The sequence below is a fragment of the Culicoides brevitarsis genome, chromosome 3 (genome assembly GCF_036172545.1).
Source record: "Culicoides brevitarsis isolate CSIRO-B50_1 chromosome 3, AGI_CSIRO_Cbre_v1, whole genome shotgun sequence".
Taxonomy (NCBI): Eukaryota; Metazoa; Arthropoda; class Insecta; order Diptera; family Ceratopogonidae; genus Culicoides; species Culicoides brevitarsis.
In genome coordinates this window covers 16,345,760-16,372,834 of record NC_087087.1, presented here as the reverse complement: position 1 = coordinate 16,372,834, position 27,075 = coordinate 16,345,760, and the positions used below count along the sequence as shown (strand labels likewise).

At 30.7% G+C, this 27,075-nt stretch overlaps 2 protein-coding genes across 2 annotated transcripts in view; one reads left to right on the top strand and one right to left on the bottom strand.

Annotated features, from left to right (window-relative positions):
* LOC134834125 (ubiquitin-like protein 3) overlaps window positions 1-25,200 on the bottom strand; it is a 30,404-nt gene extending 5,204 nt beyond the window's left edge. The window contains exons 1-2 of the mRNA XM_063848675.1: window positions 24,289-25,200; window positions 603-711 (exon numbers count right to left, since the gene is read on the bottom strand). Coding sequence (XP_063704745.1) covers window positions 603-711; window positions 24,289-24,318 — 139 coding nt within the window. The 5' untranslated portion in view covers window positions 24,319-25,200. The remainder of the gene's footprint in view (window positions 1-602; window positions 712-24,288) is intronic.
* A 423-nt stretch (window positions 25,201-25,623) lies between these two features.
* LOC134834298 (probable electron transfer flavoprotein subunit alpha, mitochondrial) lies at window positions 25,624-26,990 on the top strand. Its single transcript, XM_063848920.1, has 3 exons — window positions 25,624-25,818; window positions 25,885-26,028; window positions 26,085-26,990. The coding sequence occupies exons 1-3, from the start codon at window positions 25,771-25,773 to the stop codon at window positions 26,889-26,891; spliced, it is 999 nt and encodes a 332-aa protein (XP_063704990.1). The 5' UTR covers window positions 25,624-25,770; the 3' UTR covers window positions 26,892-26,990.
* Window positions 26,991-27,075: the final 85 nt, after the last annotated feature.

Below are 27,075 nucleotides of genomic sequence, written 5' to 3'. Positions count from 1 at the left end.
AAATAAATAAATTAAATCTTTTAATAATAAATAGAATTCATAAAATAATAATTTAATTTGGCGTATTTAAAAAATAAAAATTCGTAAATGTCAATTCAAAAAGTGACCGTTAAAATTTAAGAAATTTTAATGTTAATTTAATTGATATTTAATTATATTTTTAATTATCAATAAAGTTATAAAAATAATTGAAAATTTAAAACAATTAATTTATTTATGTAGTTAAATATTAAATAATTCTATATAAAAAAATTTAAAATATTTAAAAACATCTTTTCAAGCTTTATTAAAATATTTAAACATTTAGTATGAATTTTCAATTAATTAATTAATTAATTAAATAATAAAATTAATTAATTATTTTATTAATAATAAAATTCTTCATTTGAAAAAATTATGAAAAATAAAATAAATATATGTAATTTAAATTTTTATAAAATATTTTAAAAATAATTAAAAAGAAAAATTATTTTTAAATTATTTTAAAATAATTTTGATTATTTTTAAAAAAATATTTTTTAAATAAAACTAAAAAAAATTATAACATGAAACATTTTTCCTCATTGCCTCAACCTTTTTGCAAAAAACGCGCAAAAACTTACCTTCAGGCCAGCTGTCGAATACTATTTGTGCGATATCACCAGCGGAATCCGAGGGACTGAACAGAAATTCTTTCGTTTTGCCACTCACAAGTATTAAACGCAGATTAATCTGAAATGAAACAAGAAAAAAAAACAGATATTACATCAAAAATTCGTAAGTTTGTAAATATTTATCTTTCAACAGATTGCCCGTGATGATGAATTTTGTAACAAGTGCGTGCGTAACAAAGAAATCAGCTGCGAAGATTTTTCCTTCGTCGAGAGATGAATCTTTAATGCAGAGCGTTCTTGTTTTTTTTTTGTTATGAATACGAAATTTAACACATAATCGAGAAAATTGGGTCAAGAGACTATTGATTCCATCGTATGTTATATGGAGTGCTAATATTTACGGTTTTTCATGTTTGTGTGTGAAATGTGAAGGAAAACAGAAGTTTTTTTTGTGTCCGTGCCGATCAAGAACAGATTCATACATGTGAAAAAGTAGTTTTTGATTGCCCGACAAAGTACAGACAAGACGATGTTTTTGTCCATAAACAACATGAAAGTTGATTAAAGCGCAAACTAAACAACAACAACGGCCACACGAGAACTTGCATGACACACATTTCGCTTTCGAATGGAAAAAAAGAAGAAGAAGAAAAAAAACGTTTTTAACGATGATGATGCAATTTTACGTAAAATGTTCTATAAATCACGTTTAAAAAGAGTGAGTAAGTGGCCAACTGGAGAGGTGCTTGAGCACGAAGGTTTTATTTTCGTCGCGGTATGAAAGTGCGGTTTTAGACGCGGAAATGGCCTTTTTCTTGGTTTTTGTTTTAATTAGCTTGAAAACTTAAAATGAAGGTTTTTTATAATTTTTTTTAAAAAATTATAAAATTTTGAATGAAAATTAATTGACTGAGATTTTTTAATTTTAAAATTTTAATTTTTATAAAAAATAATTTTTAAAATTAAATTATTTTTTTTTTTAATTTAAATTTTGATAAAAATTAATTGTTAAATAAAAAATATTTGCACATAATTTATCAAGTCCTAATTTTAATCATAAAATTAAAATAAAATTTAAATAAATAAATAAAATAGCAAAATTAAATTTTTATTCATATTTTTTTTATTTAAATAAAATATTTTAATTTAATATTTTTTTTTCTTCAAAAAATTAACTTATATCCGATTTAATTTAAAAAAAATTTTTTGATGGGGCAAAATAAAAAAAAAGTTAAAAATTTCATCAAAATTGACCATTTTTTGGTCAATTATTAATTTTTGAAAAAAATTCAATTAAAAAATTTTAAAATTTAATTTTCTTAGAAAAATTTGAAATGTTTTAATAAAGAACAATATTGATTTAAAATTAAATTATTTAACAAATAAAATTAAAAAAAAAATAATTTTAAAATTTTTTACACTAATTAATTCAATTTTTTAATAATTTTATTTCTTCTCATTTAAAAAATTTTTTTTTTCAATTTATTTTTTAAAAAATATTTAATTCAATTTTTAATTATTTTTAATTTTGTTTAATTTATTTTTTTTTTTAAATTTAATAATAACTTTTTTTTAATTTATTTATTTTTTTTTTTATTTTTAAAAAATATTTTAATTTAATATTTTTTCTTCATTATATTATATCCGATTTAATTAAAAAAAATTGATCAATTATTAATTTTTGAAAAGACATAAATTCAATTGAAAATTTTTAAAAATTAATTTTCTAAAAATAATTTGAAATTTTTTAATAAAGAATAATATTGATTTAAAATTAAATTATTTAAAAAATTTAATTAAAATTAAAAAACATTTTTTCAATTTATTTAAAAAAAAAAAAAAAAAATATTTAATTTAATTTTTATTTTTTTTATTTATTTAATTAATTTTTTTTATATTTTTTTTATTATCTAAATTAATTATTTTTATTTTTAATTTATTAAATGAATAAAAATCTCAGTTCTAATAATTTTCAAAAAAAAAAGCCTCCATAAAATGCTTCCTAAGCTTCCATTTATCCTCCAAGCCGCTTAAATCTCTTTCCACGGAAAACAAAGATTTCCAATTTCACACATTCCCCATCCTCTCAACTTTACTGCGCTGCATGCTTTTGAGGTAAAAACCATAAAAACATCGAGAAAAAAGGAAAATTTTCTATGTCAGCCACTCAAGCACGAATAAATTTTCCTGCTATTTATACTTTTTTTTCTCTCACAGGTACGTCCACACACAACTTTGACCTTCAAACGTTCCTAAATAATAATTTTAAACACTACTTTTCCATTAAATGCCGTTTCTCTTGTCCTGCCAACACGACGAAAAATGTTCAAGTAACTCACCGAACAAGACAAAAAACGTTTTTTATGCACTCTTGTTCGCTCGTCTCGCTCGATGTTCAAAAATATAATCAATGCAAAACGCATGCAGGCTAAAAATAAAATGCATATGACCTTGACGATTAACAAAATTTTTGTTGTTTCGCGTCGTTATAAAAAAAAATGAAATAAATTTCAGAAAAAGTGCAAAATCATGAAACTACGAGTCAGTAAGACAATTGCCGGAGGGCATATCAAGTGTCGAGGCGAGAGAGAAGCAGAAAAAAACGTTAATAGAGCGAATTTGCTTTGATACGAAAATAAAATGCAAAAAATCGCACTCAAGACGACGACTCGATGCATGTTTGAACACGCTGGAACTTGCACAAAGAGAATAAATCTTATTTTTATATAATTTTTTTTTCTTCGTTGTGTAACACATTGAATGTAAAATGCACTCTTGTTTCATAAAATTTTAGTGTTATTAGAGTGAAATATGCAGACATCGTTGTAACGAGGCCCCAAAAAGCGAACATGTCGTTCTTCCTCCTCGTTTTCTTATGTAACAAGAACGGATGTTGTCGTCGTCGTTAGATGGTCCTCAATTCAATTACCTTCTACAACATATCAGTCTCTCTCTCCGTCGTCGCACTCATGTGAAATTTAAATTGAAAATCGTATGCCAGTGACACAAATTGAAAGGCATTATCACGAGTTATGTGCGTTAAAGGGGTGTCAAATGAGATTTTTTGGACATTTTTATGGAAGTATTTTTTTTATTTTCTATTTAATTTAAATTAATTAATAATTTTAAATTTATTTAAAATTATAAAATTAATTTTAAATTTAATTGTTTAATTTTATTAATCATTTTTTTAATTATATTTATTTATTTATTATTTAAATTTTTTTTATTATTAAAAAAATATTAAAAAATTATACATATTAAATATTCATTTTTTTATTAAATTAAATTAATTTATTTATCATTAATAATTTAATTTAATTTTTATTTTTAATTTTTAAACAAAAAAAATAAAAATCAAATTAATAATTTTCCATCAATAAATTTAATAAATCAGAATTTTAATACGATTTCGTTAATTCAAATATTTAAAAAATTTTTTCAATTATATTTCATTAAATTATTAAATTAAATAAAAAAAAAGTTATCATTTTTTTTTGAAAATTATGAATTTTTGAATTTAAATTAATTAATTAAATAATTAAATATATAATTAAAAATTTAATTATTTAATTTTATTAATTATTTGTTACTTATAGGTATTAATTTATTTATTAATTTATTTAAATTATTAAAAAATTATAAAATTTTTTTTATCTTATTTTTTTTAATTTTTTAAACAAAAAAAAATTAAATTTAATTAATAATTTTCCATTAATAAATTAAATAAATCAAAATTCAAAACTCAAATTTTTACAACTCCCTTTTTTTTTTAAATGTTTTATTTTTTTTCAATAAAAAATTTAATATATTTATATATTTATTTTTAATAATTTTAATTAAAAATAAATTTATTTTTTAATTATATTTAAATTTTTAAATTATTAATTATTAAAATCAAAAAAGTTTCAAATTATTTTCGAAAAAAAAATCTTGAGCATAATTTTTTTACATATAATGTCAAAAGTGAAAACTTAAGCTTGCTTATGTTTCGTTGAGAAACCTAAAATAACTTTTATTTTTTTTCTTAATTTTTTTTTTAATTAAATTTTTTTTAAGAAGTTTTCACAAAAAAACTAATATTTTGTCAAATATTTTTGAAATTTTCAGGCAATTTTAGAATTTTTATAAAAATAATCTAAAAAAAAATTATTGAAATTTTTATCTCACTGCACTTTTTCCACACCCCTTACCCATTACTTGTCTCTTAACATAATACAAAATGATGGAAATTTCCCTCGAACAATAAGATATGTGATTAGAAATATTTTCCTTGTTGCATCTCCAAAGGATCGTGACACGAAGACAAACTTTTTTTTCAGTCATCCCGCATTGTCGCAATCGATCCGCACAAAAAAAAGAGTTTCTCCACTGATAAAAATAATTTCCGAGCATCGTCGTCAAAACCATAAATACAAAATTGATGTGCAATCGATGCACTTTATATAGAACAGCAACAGCAGCCATTGATGATGATGACGACGAAATACGGGTCGATAAATGTGCGAAGTAATTGTAACAACTTGCACATGACTAAGCATTCGAGTGAGCGAGAAAGAGAACGAAATACTTATATATGCAATATTTTAATCTCTGGGAGGTAACAGAAACATTAAATCGACTAGAAAAAAATTTTTTTTTTTTTACGACGAACAGAAAAGACATGTGTTGTCATGTCATCTGTTTCGCGCAGTAAATAACATCCAAAAGGATTCGAATTTCATCATAATTTGAACAAAGTTGCAGTTGAAAAGTAAAATTACTCGAATCATGAATAGGAATGCAATTAAAAACAGCAGACACTCTGATGAGCTTTGTATTTAACTTGATAAGAAAAATTGAGGTTGACCTACTTTGCTTCCGTTTTGTGGTTCATCATCATCCATCCAACAATGTCAGAGTTAAAAAAAAAATATAAACAGAGTGAAATGTTGTACGATTTGTGGGAAAGAGGCTTGAAAAGAGACAACGTTCGGTAAATACTTGACGGAAAGTTGATAAAGGGAGATAAGAGCGCATTATCTAAACAGCCTTGAGTGAATGAGGTTTACAACTTGCAGAAGGTTTTTGTTTTCTATTTTTGAAACTGTTTACGGGGCATTTTACCGGTATCATTAAGCGATTTGAATTAACTGAATTTGAAAAAGCAAGATTCAACTTGGTTTGGTTCTTTTTCTCCTTTAGTTCAAAGATTCAAGAAGATTATGAAAAGGTACTTCAGCTTAATTACGGACTCCAGAGGAATCAAATTGACCTCATTAGTAAATTTTCTACACCCTTTCAAGTTCACACTTTGAAGTTGGTTATCCGCAGATTCAAAAATTAATCCCGTTAGTTAATTTGATCCCTCAAGTACCTCAAGCTTCAAAATGAAAAGTTTTTAATAAAATTTGACTTCGAATCAGTTGGAAATCTATTATGTAAAAAATTGCCTGGTATCTCAACTCTTAGGTTAAAGTGTCTTCAAGTAATCGATAGTTAATACTATGGATCAAAAACCTATACGGGTTTACACGAATCCTTAAGCTCTAAGGATCATATTGACCCTTTAAGTGAATTTTCTCATCCAAAATCTCAACAAATTAATCCCTCCAAGAGGTAATTTGATCCCTTATCTTAGAGGTTAATGGGTCACTTGCCTATTTAAATTAAGGTGTTACATTGTCTCTTGAAAAAGGGATCTAATTGAGCTCTTGAATGGATCAAAATGAGATATCGTCAACCCAAGTTCTCGATCTTTCATTTTTAAACCTTAAGAGCCCAATACGATCCCTTTTTAAGAAAACAATTTAACGCCGTTAAATTTTATAATCTGGCAAGTGATCAAATTAACCTCTAAGGGATCAAATTACCTCTTAGAGAGTAAAGGTCTTTGGATGAGAAAATTCACTTAAAGAGTCAATGTTACTTCTGAGGGATATCTGAAGGGTCAATATGATTCCTTAAAGCTTAAGGATTCAATTTAACCCGTATAGGTTTTCGTCCATAGTATTAACTTTCGATTACTTGAAGATGCTTTAGCCTAAGAGTTGAGATACCAGGCAATTTTTTACACAACAGATTTCCAACTGATTCGAAGTCAAACTTTATTAAAAACTTTTCATTTTGAAGCTTGAGGTACTTAAAGCTGAAGTTTAAACAATTGAGCTTGAAAATTCATTTAGTTTCCATCTTAAAACTCTTTTAAAATTCTTAAATTTTATCTAAAAGTCAGTTAATTCTAATTTAAACCAAAATTTGGCACTTTTAAAAACTTCCAAAATTCTAAAAACTACTTCACGAACAAAAAAATCACTTTTGAAATTTTTGACCCCTATTTCACTAGACACCCAAGCCTCCGACAGACACTTTAGCCACCATCAAACCCCTTACATATTTTCTCCGCACTAAAAATCCTCCCCACAACTTCGTAAAATATTTTGCGTCAATTTGTATATGAAAAAAAAAATGTTTTTTATAACAGAGATAAACTTCACATCTAGCAAAAACCCATAAAAAAAGTTGCGAGACACACAACGTTAGAATAATCTAAATAAAATGTCGTCCTTTGCTATGTCATCCATCTACTTCAAATGACGACGACGACGCAGACTTGCAGATTCCCCACATACTTCAGAGAACCGCACATACACACAAAAAAAAACAGATTGTAAAAATATGTTATTTGAAGTAATAACTTTTTTTGTTGTTGTCATTGAGTGAGTGAGCAACGAGTGTGTGTCATTGCTCTATTTCTCTCGCACCAGTCTCCAGTTATGTGATGATGACGAAATGTGTGAGAACCAGAGTGCGTTCTATTTTTTTTTCTTCAGAACGTATATGACGAGAGATGACATTTACGGAGAAAATACATTATATTTATAATATTATTATTATTATCTGAACTCAAGCCATTACTTCTGGAGAAAAAAAAAGTAATCTACTAAAAATGTCTTTTGTTCGTATTCACTCTGCGGAGTGTTTGTTGAGAGTTGTCGCCATGCGATGGGAATTTTCGATGCTATCTTACTCACGATTAAAGTTTTCAAAAAAGACAAAAAAAACGGGTCATCAGAGAAATCTCATCAACTTAACAACAGAAAACAGTGAAAGGCTTCAATAACTTTTTTTTCTGTGTTATTATCTGAACTCAGTAGTTGACCATTTCTCAGATAATTTAATCGTAAGTGCCATACCGTCATTTCAGTTGTGGTTGAAACAAATGCAGATACAAAAAAAACAACGAAGAGAAATGGATGGAGAGTCATTTTAAATTATTTTCTATTTTTATTCCAGTTTTTTTCTACAATTTTTTATTTTATTATTTTACTCTCGCTGTATAGAAAGGCGGCGATGTTTCGTCATTTTTTTTTTGCTCACTCACTTAATTGAATGGAAATGTAGGGTAATGTGTTCAAAAACTTTTTTTTGCTTCTACTCTCTCTGGCAGTTAACAGTTCAAAGTTTTTTTTGTTGCCTTTAATGTGCTTTAACCCAAATGACAGTTCGCTTCACAACTAGGAAATTGCCACAATTTAAAAATTGAAAGGTATCGTTTTATGTATTTTCGCTCAAAAGCAGGGTTTAAAAATTTATTAAGTCAAAAAATTATTTTACTTATGACTTAAGTTTAAAAGTTTAAGTCAATTAAGTTTGACTTAAGTTCATAATTAATTGACTTAATTTACGATTTTTTTTAATTTCAAAAGTAAAAATAATTTTTTCTTAAAATTTGGTCAAAAATATTTTTAAAAAATTGCTTTTGACATATTCCAATTTATACTTTAAATTAAGCTTAAGTCAAATAATCCTGTTAAGTCAAAATATTTTTCTAACTTAACTTAAACTTTTAACTTAAAATTACACAAGTTTAAGCAGGGCTGGAAAACTTATTAAGTCAAAAGTCGAATTCATTTGACTTATGACTTAAGTTTGAGTAAAAGTCACAAAAGTTTGACTTAAGTCAAAATATTTGACTAAATTTTCCAAAATTTTTAAAAAATGTTCAAAAAAATAGGATTTTCTTCCCAAAAAGTGGTCGAAATTCCAAAATTCATTTAACTTTAGACTTAATTTTACTTTTACTTTAACTTAAGCTTTTGTCAAAAGTCAATTAAGTCAAAAGGTTTTTTTGACTAAAACTTAAGTTAAAGTTTAAGTCACATAAGTTTTTGAAGCTTAAGTTTACGTCATAAGTTTTTGCAGCCCTGGTTTAAGTCGTAAGTTATTTTCTGCTTAATAGACTTAAGTTCAGGTAGAAACGTTAACTTGAGTTATAAAATTAAAAAAATGTGACTTAAGCTTAAGTTACAGATACTTTAATTTGACTTAAGTCGTAGACTTAATCGTAGACCCAATTTAAGTCAGAAAATTTTTTTTTATCAAAAAAAATTTAAATGAATTTTTTCAAGCTTTAGTCAAAGTTAAAATTATAATTTCTTAAGTTTGAGTCATAAATTTTTCTATTTTAAGGTTAATTTAAATTTTTTTAAGATTAATTTTAAGTCATAAATTTTTTTACCTTAGATTTTTCTACAAAAATTAACGAAAAAATAATTTTTTTATTGAAAAATGTTTTTAAAAAATTCCAAATAAAATTTTAACTTAACTTTTGACTTAAAATTTTTTCCCGCCCTGTTCATGACTTTAATGCCACACCACCAAAGAAACATAAAATGAATAATTGTAGAAACGCATTCAATCGATGCAATTGTTATTGTGGTCTGGAACAAGTATTTTATTGAAAGAGAGCGCGAGATAGGAAGCGGAAGTGCAATAATACAATTTTTTTATTAAAAATGAGTATGTAACAACATCGCAACATACTCGCAGACAAATCGTCAATTGACTCTTGTTAAGATTGCTTTGAATTTAATAATGACAATCATTAAAAAAAACGGCAAAGAGAGAAAATCGTATAATTTCGCAACACAACAAAGGCATCAACACTGTTGTTGATTGTTGTTTAAACGGTTGTTGCCGCAACCACCTGTGTTACCAATTACAATGTGACTTTCTCTCGTTATTGTAAGTGATTCAAACAACGCACACTTGAGCTCTGTGTAGGTATACACTTAAAAGGCAGACAAAATGTTGTGTGTGAATCATCTAACGATCACTCAATTTGATCCGATTTAACTTGCGAGTGAGTTTTAACGAAGACAAATACAGTAATTTATGGCGCAAAATGGTAAAGCGATGGGAAAGATGGAAGGAGTTGGTGAGGTAAGGAAATTTTAACGTAAGCGTATTTTCATAGATCGTCAAATTAAGTTCTAATAGTTCTTCAAATGCTTTCTACGATCTTATTATCGCTAAACTGATACGTTAAAGACTGTATGAAACTGACCTGATTGATTGGAATAGTTTCATACAATCGTTTTCGTATCAGTTTGGCGCCAGGAATAAGATCGTTGATAGCATTTGAAGGACTATCAGAACTTAGTTTGATCGTCGAGTAGAGATTCGAAATGTGAATTTTCTGAAAACTTAAGCTTTTAGTTTTGACTAAAACTTCATCTTAAACAATTCAAACAATTTTTAAACCAAAAGTCAAATACTTTTGTTATTTTCTTTGAACAAAGTAAAAGCTTATTACTTAAAAATTGTTTGAATTGCTTAAGTCGACTTAAGTTGAAGTTTTAAGTCAAAACTAAAAGCTTAAGTTTTCAATACTTTGTTCAATGTTCATTTTTACTTCGTTTTCGACCCTGAAATCTCTAAATGATTGCTTTTAATGCTTCTTAAGATGAGCTTTTAGAAGAGTTTGGTGAATTATTAGACTTAATTCACAAAATTCTTCTAAAAGCTAAAACAAACTCTCCTAACTAAAGCAATCCTTTAAAGCTATCAGGGTCAAAACCGAAGTTGAAATTCTAAGCTGACTTCTTCGATATGTTATCGAAAAGCTTATTCCAGAATTATGAATTAAAGTTTTTTTCGACTATTTTAGTCGTTTAAGTTGAAGTTTTAAGTCAAAACTAAAAGCTTAAGTCAGCTTATGTTTACTTCGTTTTCGACCTTGAAATCTTTAAATGATTGCTTTAATTGTTTTATAATATGAGCTTTTAGGAGAATTTGGTGAATTCTAAGTCTCAATTCACCAAATTCTTCTAAAAGCTAAAACAAACTCTCCTAAATAAAGCAATCCTTTAGAGTTTTCAGGATCGAAAATGAAGTTGAAATTCTAAGCTGACTTCTTCGATGTGTTGATTGAAAAGCTCATTCCAAAATTTTAAACTAAGGTTTTTTCGACTATCTTAGGTTTAACTTAAACCAGCGAAAAATCTCACGAAATCGGGTCCTTAAAAGGTCTAAAACCCATATCCTGAGCTTAAGAGCTTAATTAGCTCAAAACTTTTCTGTCTATTCAAATTTCCTCAGACAGACAAACGAAAGTCAATCTTAACATTTTCAACATCGTAACGCTTTAAAAAATGAATTTCTCATTTGTCTTTGTTAACTTCAATTATGCTTAACATTATTTTTTCCTGACACCATTTGTCGTCTCATCTCGCTGCCTCGGATGTGTTTTGAACATTTTTGTAACTTTCTTCCGAAACATCAGTTTCTCCAAATGGGCGTTTATGCCAAAATCATCATTTGACACAAAAAGAAAATCTCGACCTTTTAAAGAAACATTATTTTATAATCTAATTACGTTCTCCATTTCTCCACCCTCCATGACGACGACGACGACGACAACATCGACGAAAATAAAGCACAAGGACATCCACACAATGCATCACAAGTGGCTCATTTCACTTTAAATTGGTAATTTTCTACTGTGGCTTCCCTCCGATATGGATAATATCCAAGCACTTGACTCATTTTCATTGCAACGCGTTCGGCACACAGACCAATTGAGAATGATACAATGACGCATTTAATGCCGCTGCCAAGCCACTGTGTGTGTGTAACATTTGAATGAGGTCAACAAGTCTAAAGCACTGGAGAACAATTAATTTGTTGGTTATAATCATGGCATGGCAGTAATGTAGCGTTAGCGTTGTAGATCACTTAAATGTCAATTCTCGTGTCTGAAGTACAATCATGGAGAATCAATTTTCATATTTCATAAAAAAACAAAAATGTGTCGCTATTGTTCGTCGTATGAATAATTAAGTTAATAGAGAGTGAAAGAACGACACAAATTTGGTGTATAAAATTGATTTTTGAGCAGTTTCTGTACTTGAATAACATCCTCTGGCTTGTTTCATTTTAAACTTGAACTAATTCTCGCGCTATACAAAAACTCGGTGTATACGAGAGACCTGCGCTGTTTTAACAATTCGAATAGACAAAAGGCCAAGTTTCTTTTCATAAGTGAGTAAATACGTTTTATGTACAATGATTTTTTTTTATATTTCTAAAGGAAATCGGTTAGAAAAGTTACGATTACGTGTTTCTGGCATGCATGCAGTATTCTTTTCTTTCAGCTTTTTGGATAGCTTCGTAGATTATGTGCATGAAGTGAGGACATAATGGAAGATTTTGAATGGAACGACGACAATGTCACCCATTGAGACAAAACGTCATTAAGGAAAACATAAAAAAAATCTGTTTTTTTTCTAGTTTGGAACGATACCGATACGGAGTTTATATTGGACTGTGAAGAACTTATATTTCGCAACCAAAGCTACTTTTTAACATCTATGAGAAGTCTAGAAATCAAAGTTAAGTTTTTCTTGCAATTAGATGATATGAAAGATTCATCGGAAATTTTGGAAGGTAAGAAATTAATCTCATTAAAATAAGTTTCCTTCTCTTTTTGTGTTTGAAATTTTCTTTAGGACAAAGCTTTTGACTGTGAGAATCTAATTAATGGACTTCATCTTTAATGGACTTCATAGAAGCTTCGAGAAACTTCATAAAAAACGATAGAATTAATTCTAGTCATATTTGCAATGCTTTTGAATTACGTCCCGTGACCTACAACTTAAGAAAACAACGTCCTTTTGTGGAGAAGAGAGCTAAGACTGATTTCGAGGCAAATTCCACCTTAAACCGTTGCATCAGCATCTTTAATTCAACCTGTGATATGAGTGACATTGAATTACCAAAGATTAGCTTTAAGAAGAAATTGAAGCTACTCTTTGCACCTTACAGGTGAGAGAGAAATTTTTAATCTGAATGGGCCCAATCACTGTGTGTTTCTCGTTCCTCCAACTACAATGATGTAATCTTAATTTGATGAAAATAAATAAATAAAATACGAGAACCGGATACCTTGAAATAGCTAAGACTAAGGTAGACATGATCAGATTTATCCAGCGATGTATGGTTTGTATTAGAACGATATCCCATTAGAGAATGATAGGACAGCAGTAATAGTCTCCAGTTACTAGGTCTACCCCAAAGTACTTGACTTCTCATTTCAACCATATAAGTTGGAATAATTTTTGCAGAGGACCGACTTTACCACATACCAATACGAAAGGTCAAAGTATCACGAGTTCACTTTTTCAAATTATCACAAGAAAATCATTCGTATTTTCATATTAAGTCATAACCAACCTTCTAATCTCCTTTGACGGATATTGAATCATTGTTTTATCACATCGGAAATTATTAAACCAGAAGGAAGCTTTTACATAATATCATAAACTTTTATCAAAGAAGTTCATGGAGGGATTTCCCGGCCACTTACATAACAACAAATAGTCAGCTCATTGAAGATTTGATAAGACACCTGAATAAATGTGATTAGTCAAGACACTGCTGGTCGAAGTTAAACAGAATAAGACTTAAAATGCACAAATAAGGAAAGCATGATTCACCTTTTTATGACTGTGGAGACCTACAAACTATCAAACATATTTGCGAGATTTGCCCAAACAGGAAGTACAATCTTGGAATTGTGAGAATACATGAGTCTTATTAATCGACAAGAATATGGAGATCTACTTTTCTACTCCTTATTTAATTAAATTTTGTCTCATACAATATTCGACAAATTATTTTAAGAATAGAAAATGTTGACCCAACAATTAATCGTAAATGACAAAAATCGCAACATGACTTTCAATTTTTTAAAATTTTCGAAACACCAATATTTCACAATGCATAGAAGAAAAGGCGAAGAGATAAAGAACATAGGAGACAAAAAAAAACATAAATAAAGCACAGCTGTGGTGATGAATGATTGCTGAACTGGACATAAAGACGCCATGCCATGCCATAGACCAAGTAATTCTTTACCAGCAAGACCTTGACAGAAGTTATAGTTACAACAGCAGATGTTTTGATAGATATTCGATAAATAATTTCTTTCTACGTCATTTAGGGACTGCTTCGTGAGAAAGAGCTTTTTGACCATGTCGAAGAGGAAGCCGACGAGAAGCTTTTTATGAGCAAAAAAATCGAAAGAATGGAATGGTCAAGGTTCAAGTTAATTACATGTTTGTCTAATTTATTATTTTTTTTTGTATTTTATCGTCCTATAAGTCGTAACAAACAAACAGCGACGAAGGCAGACTAGCTGCTAAAGCAACAAGTCATAAAAAACGTTATCAGTATAAACCTTAATCCAAACGACGACGACGACGAACAATAAGCAGAAAAATTCACGGTGACTCACGTATCACGTTTTGTATTGTTCAGAAGTGAATGGAACGGCTTATCGTTAAATTTTCCTCGAAATCATTTAGATTTTACTCGGATTTGATATACTCTTGCTTAGTTGACGTTTAGATTGTATTTCGAAATTGATTTGTCGTAAACAGGTGCAGCAGCGGCAAAAAACAAATAATCATAACTCTTACTAGAGACACGTCAAACGACGGATTTACAGAAAAACTTCTTGACGTTAAAACATGTCTAGGTCATGAAAATCTAATATTTCGTTCGAAAATTCACAGGAAATACTGCGTGTTAAAATGTTTCTTAAACATGTTGAAACATGTGTCGCAATGCATTTTACGACGCAAAAGGATCAACTTTTGGAATATGGTGCGTTGTAAAAATCAGAGGAACGGAAGCGACTTTTAAACATAAAAAATCAACTTTTTTTTTCTCATAGCGGTAAAGTTGTGAAATACCGTTTTTTAATTGGGTCACGTTCCTCTTTTGTTTTATTTATTTCTGCTATAATTTTTGAACGAGCACGACAACGACGACACTTTGCAGTAATATCTCGAAAATGAGTCGAAAAATATTTACATATAGAACAATAAATTAAATGAAAAAAAAAAGTAAAATGCAATTAAGCGCACCAATAAATTTAATAAATAGTTCGTCGATGATGAAATTGCGGGTGGGATTTTTGAGATGGCGATGCAAAAAATAGGTAGTGACGGCAGACGTGATGGTGACAAGTGTTTTTGCAGCTCATTAGAGGCAATTAACACACGAGTGAACTTGATGAACTCTCGCGAGTGATTGACAGACGATAACCGTGAATGATAGTGCTAAATAAATTGATGCGGTGGATTTCGTCATTTTTTGCACGAATGAATGAAATCAGAATCATTTTTAAATTGTAAATTGTAAAAAAAAAAATCTCACTCACTTTAAGAAATTGCCTTTCAATAAACTTAAATTTTTTTATTTTTTTTAATTTTTGGGGATTTTTTAATTTTTTTAAATAATTTAAAATAAAAGAAAGTTGAAGGTTTTTCTGAATAAACTCAAAGAAGCTTCAGATTTCTTTGATTTTAAATTTTAAAGTGTTGAACTTAAACTCCCAAAAATTAGAAAAATTCAAAAAATTAAAGTTTATTAAAAGAAAGTAACTTTTAAAGCTGAGTGAGATTTCAAATTTTTACAAGAAATTGAAATAATATTAAGGAGCTATTCCCATTTCTTCATCAACAGAGAAATTCTTTAGCAGAATGATAGAATGGCTAATACTAAACAGTTTTGTCACCTTTTAAGAATTTGAGTTTTTTTTGTCTGCAAGCTTTTGAAATGCTTTATTAGCATAATTATTGATAAAAATTTCAACAGCTTGTAGACAAAAAAATTTCTAAGCTTTAAATACTTTTTAAGATAAAACTGTTTATTTTTAGCCATTTTAACATTCTACTAAAAAATTTTCTGTTCATAAAAGACTTAAATGGACCATTTTGCGTAAATTAGCCTAACCTTTGATTGAATTTCTTCAAATTACCTTTCTTGCGACCTAAATTACGCACAACACGCACCAAAACTCGCTGAAATGTCACGAAAATCGTTGATCATGTCTTTCTTGTCTCAAAACCCAATTAAAATCATCAAACAAACAAAAAACATATTAAAGGTCAATAAAATATTTCCTTTTATTTTTATTGCCGTAATCGACGACGTCATTCACTCACGTCGTTATTACATTAATTTTTTTGCTTGTTTTTTGTTTTTGCTTTTATTACAAAACCCAAAGCATTTTCTGTGGTAAACTTCAGCTTCAATCACAGTTTCACCTCCGTTTATTAGCATTTGTAAGAAAAATTAACACACCGACACATGAATAGCAACGAAAAAAAGGGGCAAAACCATTTCAAGGTTTATTGTTGCGTTAATTTACCAAATAACAACAACAACAACAACAACGAACGAAGTTTTTTACAACAGAAACCGGCTGGATTTCAACAACGAAAAATAAAACAGATACAGATAGATTAAGAAACACTCCTCACCACCACCACAAACAGCCAGCCAGCCAGCGATACGATTTTTAGGGTCATAAACATTAATGCAATCATCGCGCAAATTGCTAAAGTTGATACGAAGTGCAATTTTTTTGTTTTCGTGTAAGTTTATACCCGACGAGTTGTCGGCAAAGACTTTTTGTTATTATTATTTTATTATTCATTCATTCCGTTCGATTGCTCGCGATATGTGTGTAGGCAAGAGGCACTCATTTGGCGCGTTTATTAGAAAGTGGTTTGTGCAGTTTCACTAACAACAACGATGACGAGTTGTTGGTTCTTTGTGATGATGATGATGATGTTCGAACAAAGCGAAAAAGAGCAAAATAAATGAGCAGCAACTGACTTGCTACAAACAAAGACGCGGCGATGATTGAATCATCGCAACAGACTGGAAAAAAATACGCGGATACGTGATTAAAAGGCCAAATTTGGATAACGATGCTCATAAAAAATATCCAAAAATGATTGGTGAATGCATTTCGTGCCTTTTATAGATCTGTAAGTATGTAATTTCTTTGACACGAGGCTAACAACCTTCGATTATTCATTTTTTGCAGGTGATCCAAACAGGGAGTCTTTTCAAGACTGATCTGAGCCTCGGGTTGGCTGAGGTCTGTAGTCACTCGCACCGAAGTTTTTAAAGATTCCTATTGTACTTCATATTTTTTTCTCCTCTTAATTTATTAGAATTAAGGATGTTTTACATCAATTTGACTTATCGCTTATGGCATACTTGGTCTAGTGAAAGGACGGAGACAAATAAAATTTTTAGGGACGACATTTAAATAATTTTTCTGTTCTTCTTCAAAAAGCTGGCAATTATCGGGAGGGCGTTGAACGTCCTGTATCCAAGAATGTCACATATGGGGATGTTTTTGTCGATTCCTGCTTGTTGTAGTTCAGATGCCAGGTCGTCTATCAGCAGATGACAGATTGTACTTCATACTATGAAATCGGAAGCTTCCTCAGTAGAAGAACCTTCAAAATTCATTCAACTCTCCCAGATGGTCTTAAAGGGGTTCTAAAAGATCTCAGTAAATTTTAAGCACGATTGGAATCAGAAAAGTTTTTCATGATTTCGAAAGCTCATCAGTCAGATATGCTGACTGGAAGTATTAAACTGATTTTCTTTCAGAGCTTCCATAAAATCTAAATTATTTTATTAGTTAATCCAAACCAAGCAAAAACTTTATAAAACTTCTCACTTTTAAATCCATAAACGAAAGACGTAAAAATGTTATTACGCCTCTTAAAACATGAATAATTTCCTAGATTAGTCATTCACTTCCCTTTACGACACAAATTGAATGAATATTCCATTTTAAATTGAACAAGTCTTCTGTCCTGTCGTAATACCACTGCCAACATTCCCATATATCCATAAAAATAAATCACGTCTCTTCTAATGCTCTTTTTAGTTTTTGAATGTTATTGACCTTCCTTGTTCCATTCAATTATCGAGATTTATCGAAATTGTCTGTTCCATACATACATAAAACAAATGCGGGTTCTAATACCAGCCAATCAATCAGTTTTTATGATTATTATTTTAAAATATCTGCAGTTAGCTGGCAACCTTTGAGCATACCTCTGAGCGAAACCAATTGCAATCAATTGATCTGTTTTTTCAGCATACTCAATACGTAAAATTTTAATTTGTTGTGACTGTAAATGATGGATAGATTTCACATAAATATGACATATGAATCATGTTGTAATTGAATTAAAAACAATCGAAAATAACATAAATTATTATTTTTTATGTGCATTTTCGGAAATTCTGATTAAAATGGCAAACATATGGTTTCCATTGTTTATTGTTTGTACATAAAGTTTTCAGACCGAAATTCATCTCTCGGGTTCGTGCTGTAGTAGCTGCTATTGTGTTTGTGTATTTGATGAAATACAAACAAGGTATATGCCACAGAGTAAGCAAATGTTATTGACAAAAGTAAATTTATGGATTTTCGATTCATTGAAGGTGAAAACCAATTCTCGAATGATTCTCTGACGACACGATGATGATGTTATTGGAACTATTGTGTCGAGAATTGCGGTGAATGAGATGTAATTTACTTGAAATGTGGGATGTTTTGTGCTTCAAGTTTTTTAGAGTTTGGTAGACATTTAGGTGAGAAAATTTATCAACCATAGCTTAAAATTTATTAAATTTTAATACTTTTTGTACTTTGATAGGATGTCAAAGAACCAAGGTGGCTGAAAACTGTCTCTGAAAGCGGATGGTACCTTAAATCAATTATAAACCTCAACAAATAAATTGGTTTATCTTTCATTTATCTACAATGTTTCAAAAGTAAGGTAAGTAGGTCAGTTCTTTTAACAACTTTTCGTTTTCATCCTTTGTTTAGGTAGCTTATTGAAAGATGAACTATAATTGGATTCATGTTGGATTTTCAGGTTGCCAGGATATAGTTCTAGTCAGAGCAACCAAACATTGTCTACAAGCCGAAAAAAAGTCTCATGTACAATTTTGACCCATTTTTGGTAGTTTTTAGCTTTTTAAGAACAAAACCCGTTATCAGCATTTCATCGAAAAATAAATGGCATGAATTTTTTGATGGTTTTGTATTAGTTAGTTCTAAACTAGTCCAAAAAACCTAAATTTAAAATTCTGGAACGAACCAAACGGATTTTAGATCTTTTTAGTGCATTTGGTTATATTCAAGTACCTCTTTGACATACCCGATCTCACTAAAAATGCATAGAAACACTGAGGCTCGTTCGGGTGATGTGATGAAAAGCCTATCTGAATGCACTGAATGTGAGAAACTAAACAACTGTAGCTCAAAATCGATCTGAATAGGACAATATTCTTCAACAGACCAAACCCAAGTTCTAGCATTAAGTTTGGAGAAGTACACTATGGGCGAAAAACTTGTCAGATGGATCCCTTAATGGAACAGATTGATCTCTCAAGAGATCAAAAAATTCCCTTAAGGGATCAAATTGGCTCCTAAGGGGTCAACCTGATCCCTTAAGGGATCAATCTAACCCGTTTATCGCCCATAGGGTAAATAACAAATTTTTTACACCCTGAAAAACTATATCAATACCACAGGCATGAAAAATCTAATCATCATCCATACATGACAATGTAAAGAAGAATTGACTGCCTTTAAACCTTAAAAACTGATTTTTTTTTACCCAAAAACATTCAAGATAGTTTTCAGTTAAACAAAATCTTAAATTTCATCCCAAAACAATTGCATTTCCAAACAAAAAAAATCATCACCGTAACAAGTTGACAAACACGACAGAAAAAAGGTTCAAGTGCTATCTTTTTCAATTACAATCATTACTCTATTGCATCCCTCTTCAAAAATTAAATTAAAGCCATTTACAGTTCACTATCATCCGAGATGATAAAACGATTAAAGGGGATCCGAGACACACCATCACATCTCTTTAACACGAACAGCAATTCCCCCTACTACCCCGCAAAAATCACACAAAAAGACCTGACATCTTTCTTTCGTTTCTTTTTTTTCGTCGTCGTCGTCATACTAAACTAATATAGCAGCAAGGGACAAATGACACAGTAATGTGACATTTATCCTAATTTTCGTTCGTTTTTGCTGCTACCGAATGCACGCTCGAAGAAAGGTGTACTCTGTCACTCTTGATTTCCACACGACATGAAAGAAAAATAAAATGTACAGACTTTATTTATGTGGTTCTTTTCTTTCATTCGGTTTCCCTTCTTTCTATCTTGGGTCTCGAATCTTAACTGGCGACGACGACGACGTTGAAGAAGATGAAGAACCAAAAAGTTACAAAAGAAAAGTAAACACAGCATCCAAGCTAAAATTGGTATAAAGAAGAAAGTCACACAAGAAAGCAAATGAAACGTACCAACGAACGAGTGAATGTTATTTTATTAATAATTTAATTTTTGTGAATGGAATGGATGTGTCACTCATGTGATGTACCAGTACAACATCCACACAAGGAAAAAAAAACAAGGGGAACAAAATTCGGACGAAACTCAATTACTCTCCGTCTACACACTAAATTACATAAGTGAAGTTTTAGTTCCTGGATGAACGAGCTGAACGGAAAAACCAAAAGCAAGAAAAAGTTTATCTTAATTAAAATTAGTTACACAAAGAAGCGCTTGGTCGTCTCTATTCAATCGTGGCAGCAGTCTACATTTGGGGCAAACGGACAAAAAAATGCAATAAGTCGAGTTAAATGTCTTTTATGGAACTCTTGGGAATCCATGAATTAAGTTAAGCGATATAATTTTTTTCTTTTTTTTTTTCTCCTGTTCATCCCAGAACGAGACGAGACGACACGAAACGTGCGTCGTAAACTCCTCGATTTATTACCCCCTTTAAAGGTGTATGGACAGCCGCGTGCAACATCTGAATATTACTTTATTATAGTTGACGTAAAAACACATTTCCTTCCATCATATTGCAACAAGAAAAACAATTTCCACGAATAATAATAAATTTTTAGTGTTACAGGGTAGACTAGGAGCTCGGTACTGTTAACTTTTAGAACAACGGTGGGCAGCTAATTGATTCGTGATGATTTTAAGGATTAAGAAACCGTGCCCCCAATCCTCTTCCTTTGCGATCGTCTGTAGTAGAGCCTCCCATAACCTGTTCTCATGATTTTCTTGCCACTTTTCTCCATCTCTAAATTTTCCTTAGGCGCCATCCATTTACGGCGTCGGATAAAAAGGGACATTTTTTGACCCCCACCCCCCCTATAATCGGAAACCGTCGGAATTTAAAGACCCCCCCCTAATTTACGATGTACTTTTTAGAAAAATACCCCCCCCCCTTTTCAAGAAAAATTGTTAAAAATTAGCTCAAATTTATATGGAAATTTGTGAAAAATTGTACATGTTTACTCAGTAAGTTGAAAAACAGATCAAAAAATTTTGAAGCACTTAAATATTACTGACAAATTGAACAAAAAATCTTAACTATAGAGAATTTATGCGACGTCGTATTTTCCTTTTAACCCCCCTCCCCCTTCGTCGAAATCCATCGGAAACTCATAGACCCCCACCCCCCCTCAAACTTCCGACGCCGTAAATGGATGGCGCCTTAGACTCCCTCATATTCAACTGCTCTTTACAAAGTTTCCACAGCACCTTTGCGAGTTTAAGTTCAATATGAGGTATTTTAAGGAAAATTCAGAGACGAAGAGAAGGGTTTAGCTGATCATGAGGATGGGATATGGAAGGCTCTATTACATATGATCACAAATGAAGAGGATTAGGGGCACGGTTCCTTAATCCTTAAAATCATCACGAATCAATTAGCCTCTTAGTCAAGGGTAGATCCAGGGGGAGGGCATTAGGGCATTTGCCCCCGCCCTCATTTTCAGTTCAAAATGTACTAAGAATTACAAAAAAGACCTGAAAATTCACAGAAATGACAAGGAGGCAAATCTTCATAGGTTTCGGAGAGCCCTCTGGATCCGCCCTTGCTCTTAGTAAACAAATAGTACAAAATTACATGTTTGGATCCTTGACTACCCAAGTAGAGAAAAAGATGAAACGAGATGTTTTCTTTCTCTAAAAATTTACCGTACAAAATTTAGCACAATTTTCTGTAAACTTTATCAATTTCCTGCGTACCAAAAAACAAATTCTCCCACTGAGAATAAAGAAAAGCAAAATGAAAAGGAAGAAAATATGGGAGTTTGTCAAAAAGTGACGGATATAAGAAATTTTTCTTTTGATGCTCGTTAGTAAAAAGTCTCAACAGACAACTTCAAAACTAAACTTTTGTTTTTGTCTATCTTTCAGGACTTTCAAACACAAAATCAATACTGAGTGTGCAACTAGCAGCACGTCAATGCAATCAATTCATTTTGTGAATGGTCGAATGCCTAGATAATTAATTATAAATAAATAATTTCATTGAAAATCAATACTACGAAAAAAAAACTTAATTTGATATAAATACGTCCATGAGTTACTCGACTGTTTTTTGTAGCAAATCGAGCTGAGTTAAATAAAACACTCTCTCACTGAAAAAAAAAAGAATAAAAATAAATAAATAAACAAAAGTTTATTTGGTGATTCTTCGTTTGCTTCGTTTGTCGGTTCGTTCTTTTTATACGAACAACACGAAAAAAAAAATGAAGCAAAAGTGCATCAACAAAAGAGGAAATCAAATAAAAAAAAAAGTTGTGAATTGGATTAGTATTGAGAGCGAAGAGAGGAGAAAAAAAACACGAAGAATGGATTCAGAGCCAATGAAGTGGTATGTATAATATACACCAATTCCAATATGGATAATCGTCAATAACAGGTTTTGCTCCTGCAGCAGCAGCAGCGCGGCATTGTCTAGACATTGAGAGACAGGATTATTGCAAAACAATAAATTTTAAGCACAAAAACGATGAGCTTTGATACTTTTTGTGAATGCAATTGAGGCGATTATTTGGCAAATATGGAGTCAAGGAGGCTTGAAGGTTGTTTAACAAAACTTTAGTTATGAATCGAATATGAATATAAAGAAAAAATACCTTTTTGTTGGTTCTTTGGCATATTGATGAGTTAAAAAAAATTGAAGCTAAAGAACTTTTTGAAGTATTTTTGGATTTTTAAAGAATAATTTGAACGACAAAAAAAACTTTTAAAAAAGATTTTTTAAAAAATTATTGTTAAGACACGATTCATAAAGAGCTTCAAATATTAGAAAAATGTGCAATAATTTAACTTTTGGTCCAGACATGGAAAAAGTTTATTTTTTCCCGGGATCCAAATTAATTTCCCAAAATTATATTTATTCCAAGATATTAAAAAAATAATAAATTAAGTCAATTTTATACATAATTTTTTAAGAAATTTTCAAGAAAGTTTTTAATTTTTAGTAATTATTCAAAAATTTTCCAGAAAATTTTACTTTAAAAAAATAATTTTCATGAAAAATATGTTTTTTTTTCAAAAAAAATTTTGAAGTTATTTTTCCCGATATTGATTTTTTTCAATTTTAATTAAAATTTTCTTAAATCAATTTTTAATCCATGTGGATTAACTATAAAATTTTTTTTTTAAATTTTTTGGTCCCTATTTGAGTAGTGAAATCTCAGTTTATGATCTTAAAAAATTATGTTCCGTGTTCTAAATTTGGAATTGTGGTCGAACATTAAGTTTTGAATGACCTTGAAGCTTTTTATTGAGTCACTAACCCAATTTTTAAAAATATTTTTCAAGGCTTTTATGCAATTTTCAAAGATTTTATAAAGTTTTTTATAAAATCTTTGAAAATTTAATTTAATTTAAATTATAAAATTTAATTAATTTTTTTTTAATTTTATAAAATATCTGAAAAGAAATTTATAAAGTTTTTGAAAAGATGAAAGTTGAAAAAATGTTCTTTGACGTCAAATAAAATTAAAAAAAAAAATTAAAAAAAATTGATGAAATTAAAAAAAAAGTCCCTCAAAAGTGGATTTTTATTTAATTTCTTCAAGATTTTTTTAAATCTTAAAAGAATTTTATTTAATGTCAAAATTCTTCCTTTAACTTTAACAAGTCCTTGATACCAAAATCTCAATAAAATTCCACACTCAATTGAAAATTCCCTTTTAAATCTCTTCAAAAACTCGTAAAAAAATTTCTCATCCCGTTAACCCACCAGAAAAAAAACACAACTCGGCCTTTGGTCGACATTTGGCTCGCCAGCCACGCATAAACAATCAGCATTGATGCTCTTTTTATGGGCCATTAACATCCTTTTTTGTCCTTTTTTTGATGCGAATGTAATCCAATGACATTGACAAACACACATTCTGTCAGCAGCTCGAGTGTTTTGATCACAAATTGCTATCAAATAAAAATTACGCAAACACACAAAATAAAAAAAAAGTGATCGAAGGAAGGTCGCTCAATTCAATTCCTTCGTTAATCGCGGCGCGCGCGTGTATTTTAATAATAAATCCAAGTGCATCGAGCAATCAATCGAGCGAAACAAACACAGCAACAGTCGAATTTTTTTTTTGTAATCTCTCTTTGAAGGTCAGTCATCTCTTCTTCGTCTTCTCTTGGACTTTGAAGTTTTTTTTTTGTTTTTGGGAGAAAAACGAAAAATACTCACCTTATCAGACGGGATGTGCTTTGAAGACATTTTTGATGGTTTATTTTTGTAATCCTTAGTAATTTATCCTTTTTTTGTGTGTTGAATTGTTGAAAATAATCCGATTTTTGTATTTTTCTTATTTTTTTTTAGAACGGATTTCACTTAAAATTTAATATTGCACCACTTTGTAGTAAGCAGTAGGCGTTTAATTCCACTTGTGCTTGCTTTAAAAATATCTCCACACACAATTATGATGCAATTCCTGCCATTTATTTTTTTTTCTCTCTCTTGTTGGCCCTTTAGATTTTTTTTTATTTGTTTTGTTTTATTTTGTAACAATTAAAAACATAAAAGACAAAAACAAAGCACTCGGGCTCGACCTAATTTTTTTTTATTCCTTTTCTATTTTATTTTTAATTTTATTTTTCCTCCTTCTGCTTCCAACGATTCACTTTTGCAATTTTTCTGCATTTATTTTTACGACGTATTTATATATTTTTTTTATGTATGTGCGAGTGAGTTGTTTTTTTTTCCTTCAATTTTTTTTTTCTTTAAATTTTAGAAACTTTCACTGCGATTTTTGAGCACTAAACAACTGCGACAATATCAGGACACGCTTCGAGGCAACTCCAGAGCCATTTTCTCCAAAATTAGTCTCTCGAAAGGGCCAAATTCCTGATTTTTTGTATTTTTATTTTTTTTTGTGCTTATATGTGAATGTTGGCTTTGTTCATGCAACACGAAACGAGCTCAATTATCGTTCCATGAGCCAAGGAACGGAGCTATTGGAGAACGAAAATGGGACACGGACGACGATCAGCAAGAAAATCGACTATTTTTGAGCTCAATTTGACCCTCGTTGGCAGCTGATCCCGATTTAAACCTTGGATCGACGGAGGAAAAGTGATTTTCTCGACCGAGCACTTTTGTGGACTTTTCAATACTGAATGCTTTGTGAGCTAGGAAATGAATGGCCAGGTTGCAAAGTACTAAATTTCCCCAAATTGCATTTTTGACTGAAGTAGGGGGCGCTACAGTCAATTTTATCAATTTAGTACGCCTCGGTTTTGAAGTTGAATTACATTTTTGTACTCCTCATGAAATAACAGCTGATTGAGGAGTACGGAAATGTGAAAATTTGCATTAGGGTTATTTTAAAAAGTTCGTTACTGATAAGAATTTTACTTGATTTTTCGATTTTTTTGAAAATTTTCTTTGATTTTCTTTAAAAACGAGAAAATTCGTATGAAAAATTGCTTTTAAATTAATTTTGAGTAAAATTTTTTCGAATTAAAGTTTTTTTTAAACTAAAACAAATTATCTCCAGGTGACAGAAAATTTCATAAACGTCATTTGGTTGCTCGGAATAACACGACAACACTTTTGCTCTTGTTTTTCTCCGCATTTTTGGACGATTTTGTGTCGTTAGTTGCCAATTCACACGAAATTCTTCGAAAAATCCACGTTTGAGGGAATATTTTAACAAAAAAACTCGTCAAAATGTTCATGAATCGCGTGAAATTCTCATCTTCGGTCCTCACTCAACAGGTAACGAAGGGTCCAAGGTTCACGTCCTTGAAAATGATAACCCGATCTTCTTGATTTGACTTGCAGATAAGACGCTTGAAGAGTACCTTGGTGCTAGCTGAGCACAATAACGAAGCATTGAACCCAATTACGGCGAATGCGGTGACTGCAGCGAAGAAATGCGGCGCTGGCGATATCACAGTTCTTGTTGCTGGAACAAAATGTGGACCGGTGAGTTTTTTTCTTATCAATTTTTTGGTTTTTTTTTAATAATTTTTTTTTTCAAGGCATCTGAAGCTGCTGCCAAGTTGGAAGGTGTCTCGAAAGTCTTGGTAGCTGAAAATCCCGCTTTCAATGGATTCACAGCCGAAGCAATGACAGCCTTGTTAGTTGCCACCCAAAATCAGTACAAATTCACACACATCGTTGCCGGTGCAACTGCCTTCGGAAAAGCCGTCTTACCACGCTTCGCCGCCAAATTAGACGTTTCGCCCATTTCCGAGGTCATAGATGTCGCTTCCGAAGACACCTTTGTCCGTACAATTTACGCCGGAAACGCCATTCTCAAGTTGAAGGCAAAGGATCCCGTCAAAGTTCTCACGGTTCGCGGCACAAATTTCGAGGCAGCCAAAGAAGGTGGCAACGCTGCCATCGAAAAAGCCCCCGAAGGCGATTACAAGACAGACTTGACGGAATTCGTGGGACAGGAACTCACAAAATCCGAACGCCCCAGTTTGACAGCTGCCAAAGTCATCATTTCCGGGGGACGTGGCTTGAAGTCTGGCGACAACTTTAAATTGTTGTACGACTTGGCAGATAAGTTTGGAGCAGCGGTGGGGGCATCACGGGCTGCTGTCGATGCTGGATATGTGCCAAATGACTTGCAAATTGGACAAACGGGAAAAATTGTCGCACCAGATCTTTACATTGCTGTTGGCATTTCGGGAGCGATTCAGCATTTGGCTGGCATGAAAGACTCCAAAGTTATTGTTGCCATCAACAAAGATCCGGAGGCGCCAATTTTCCAGGTTTCGGATTATGGATTGGTTGCGGATTTGTTCAAAGCTGTGCCCGAACTCACATCGAAGGTTTAAGAAAATGAGATTTTTTTAAAATTTTTTTTAATCACGAAATAGCTCTTCCGAATTTTTGGTACGTTTCCTAAGGAAAAAATAAAAATTTGCAATACGTAATTGGACTTTTGTAACGCAATAACTCAAATTCTGCTTCACGAATCTCTTTGGGATTTTTTGTAGTTCATCAGGATTAGCTTAGAGA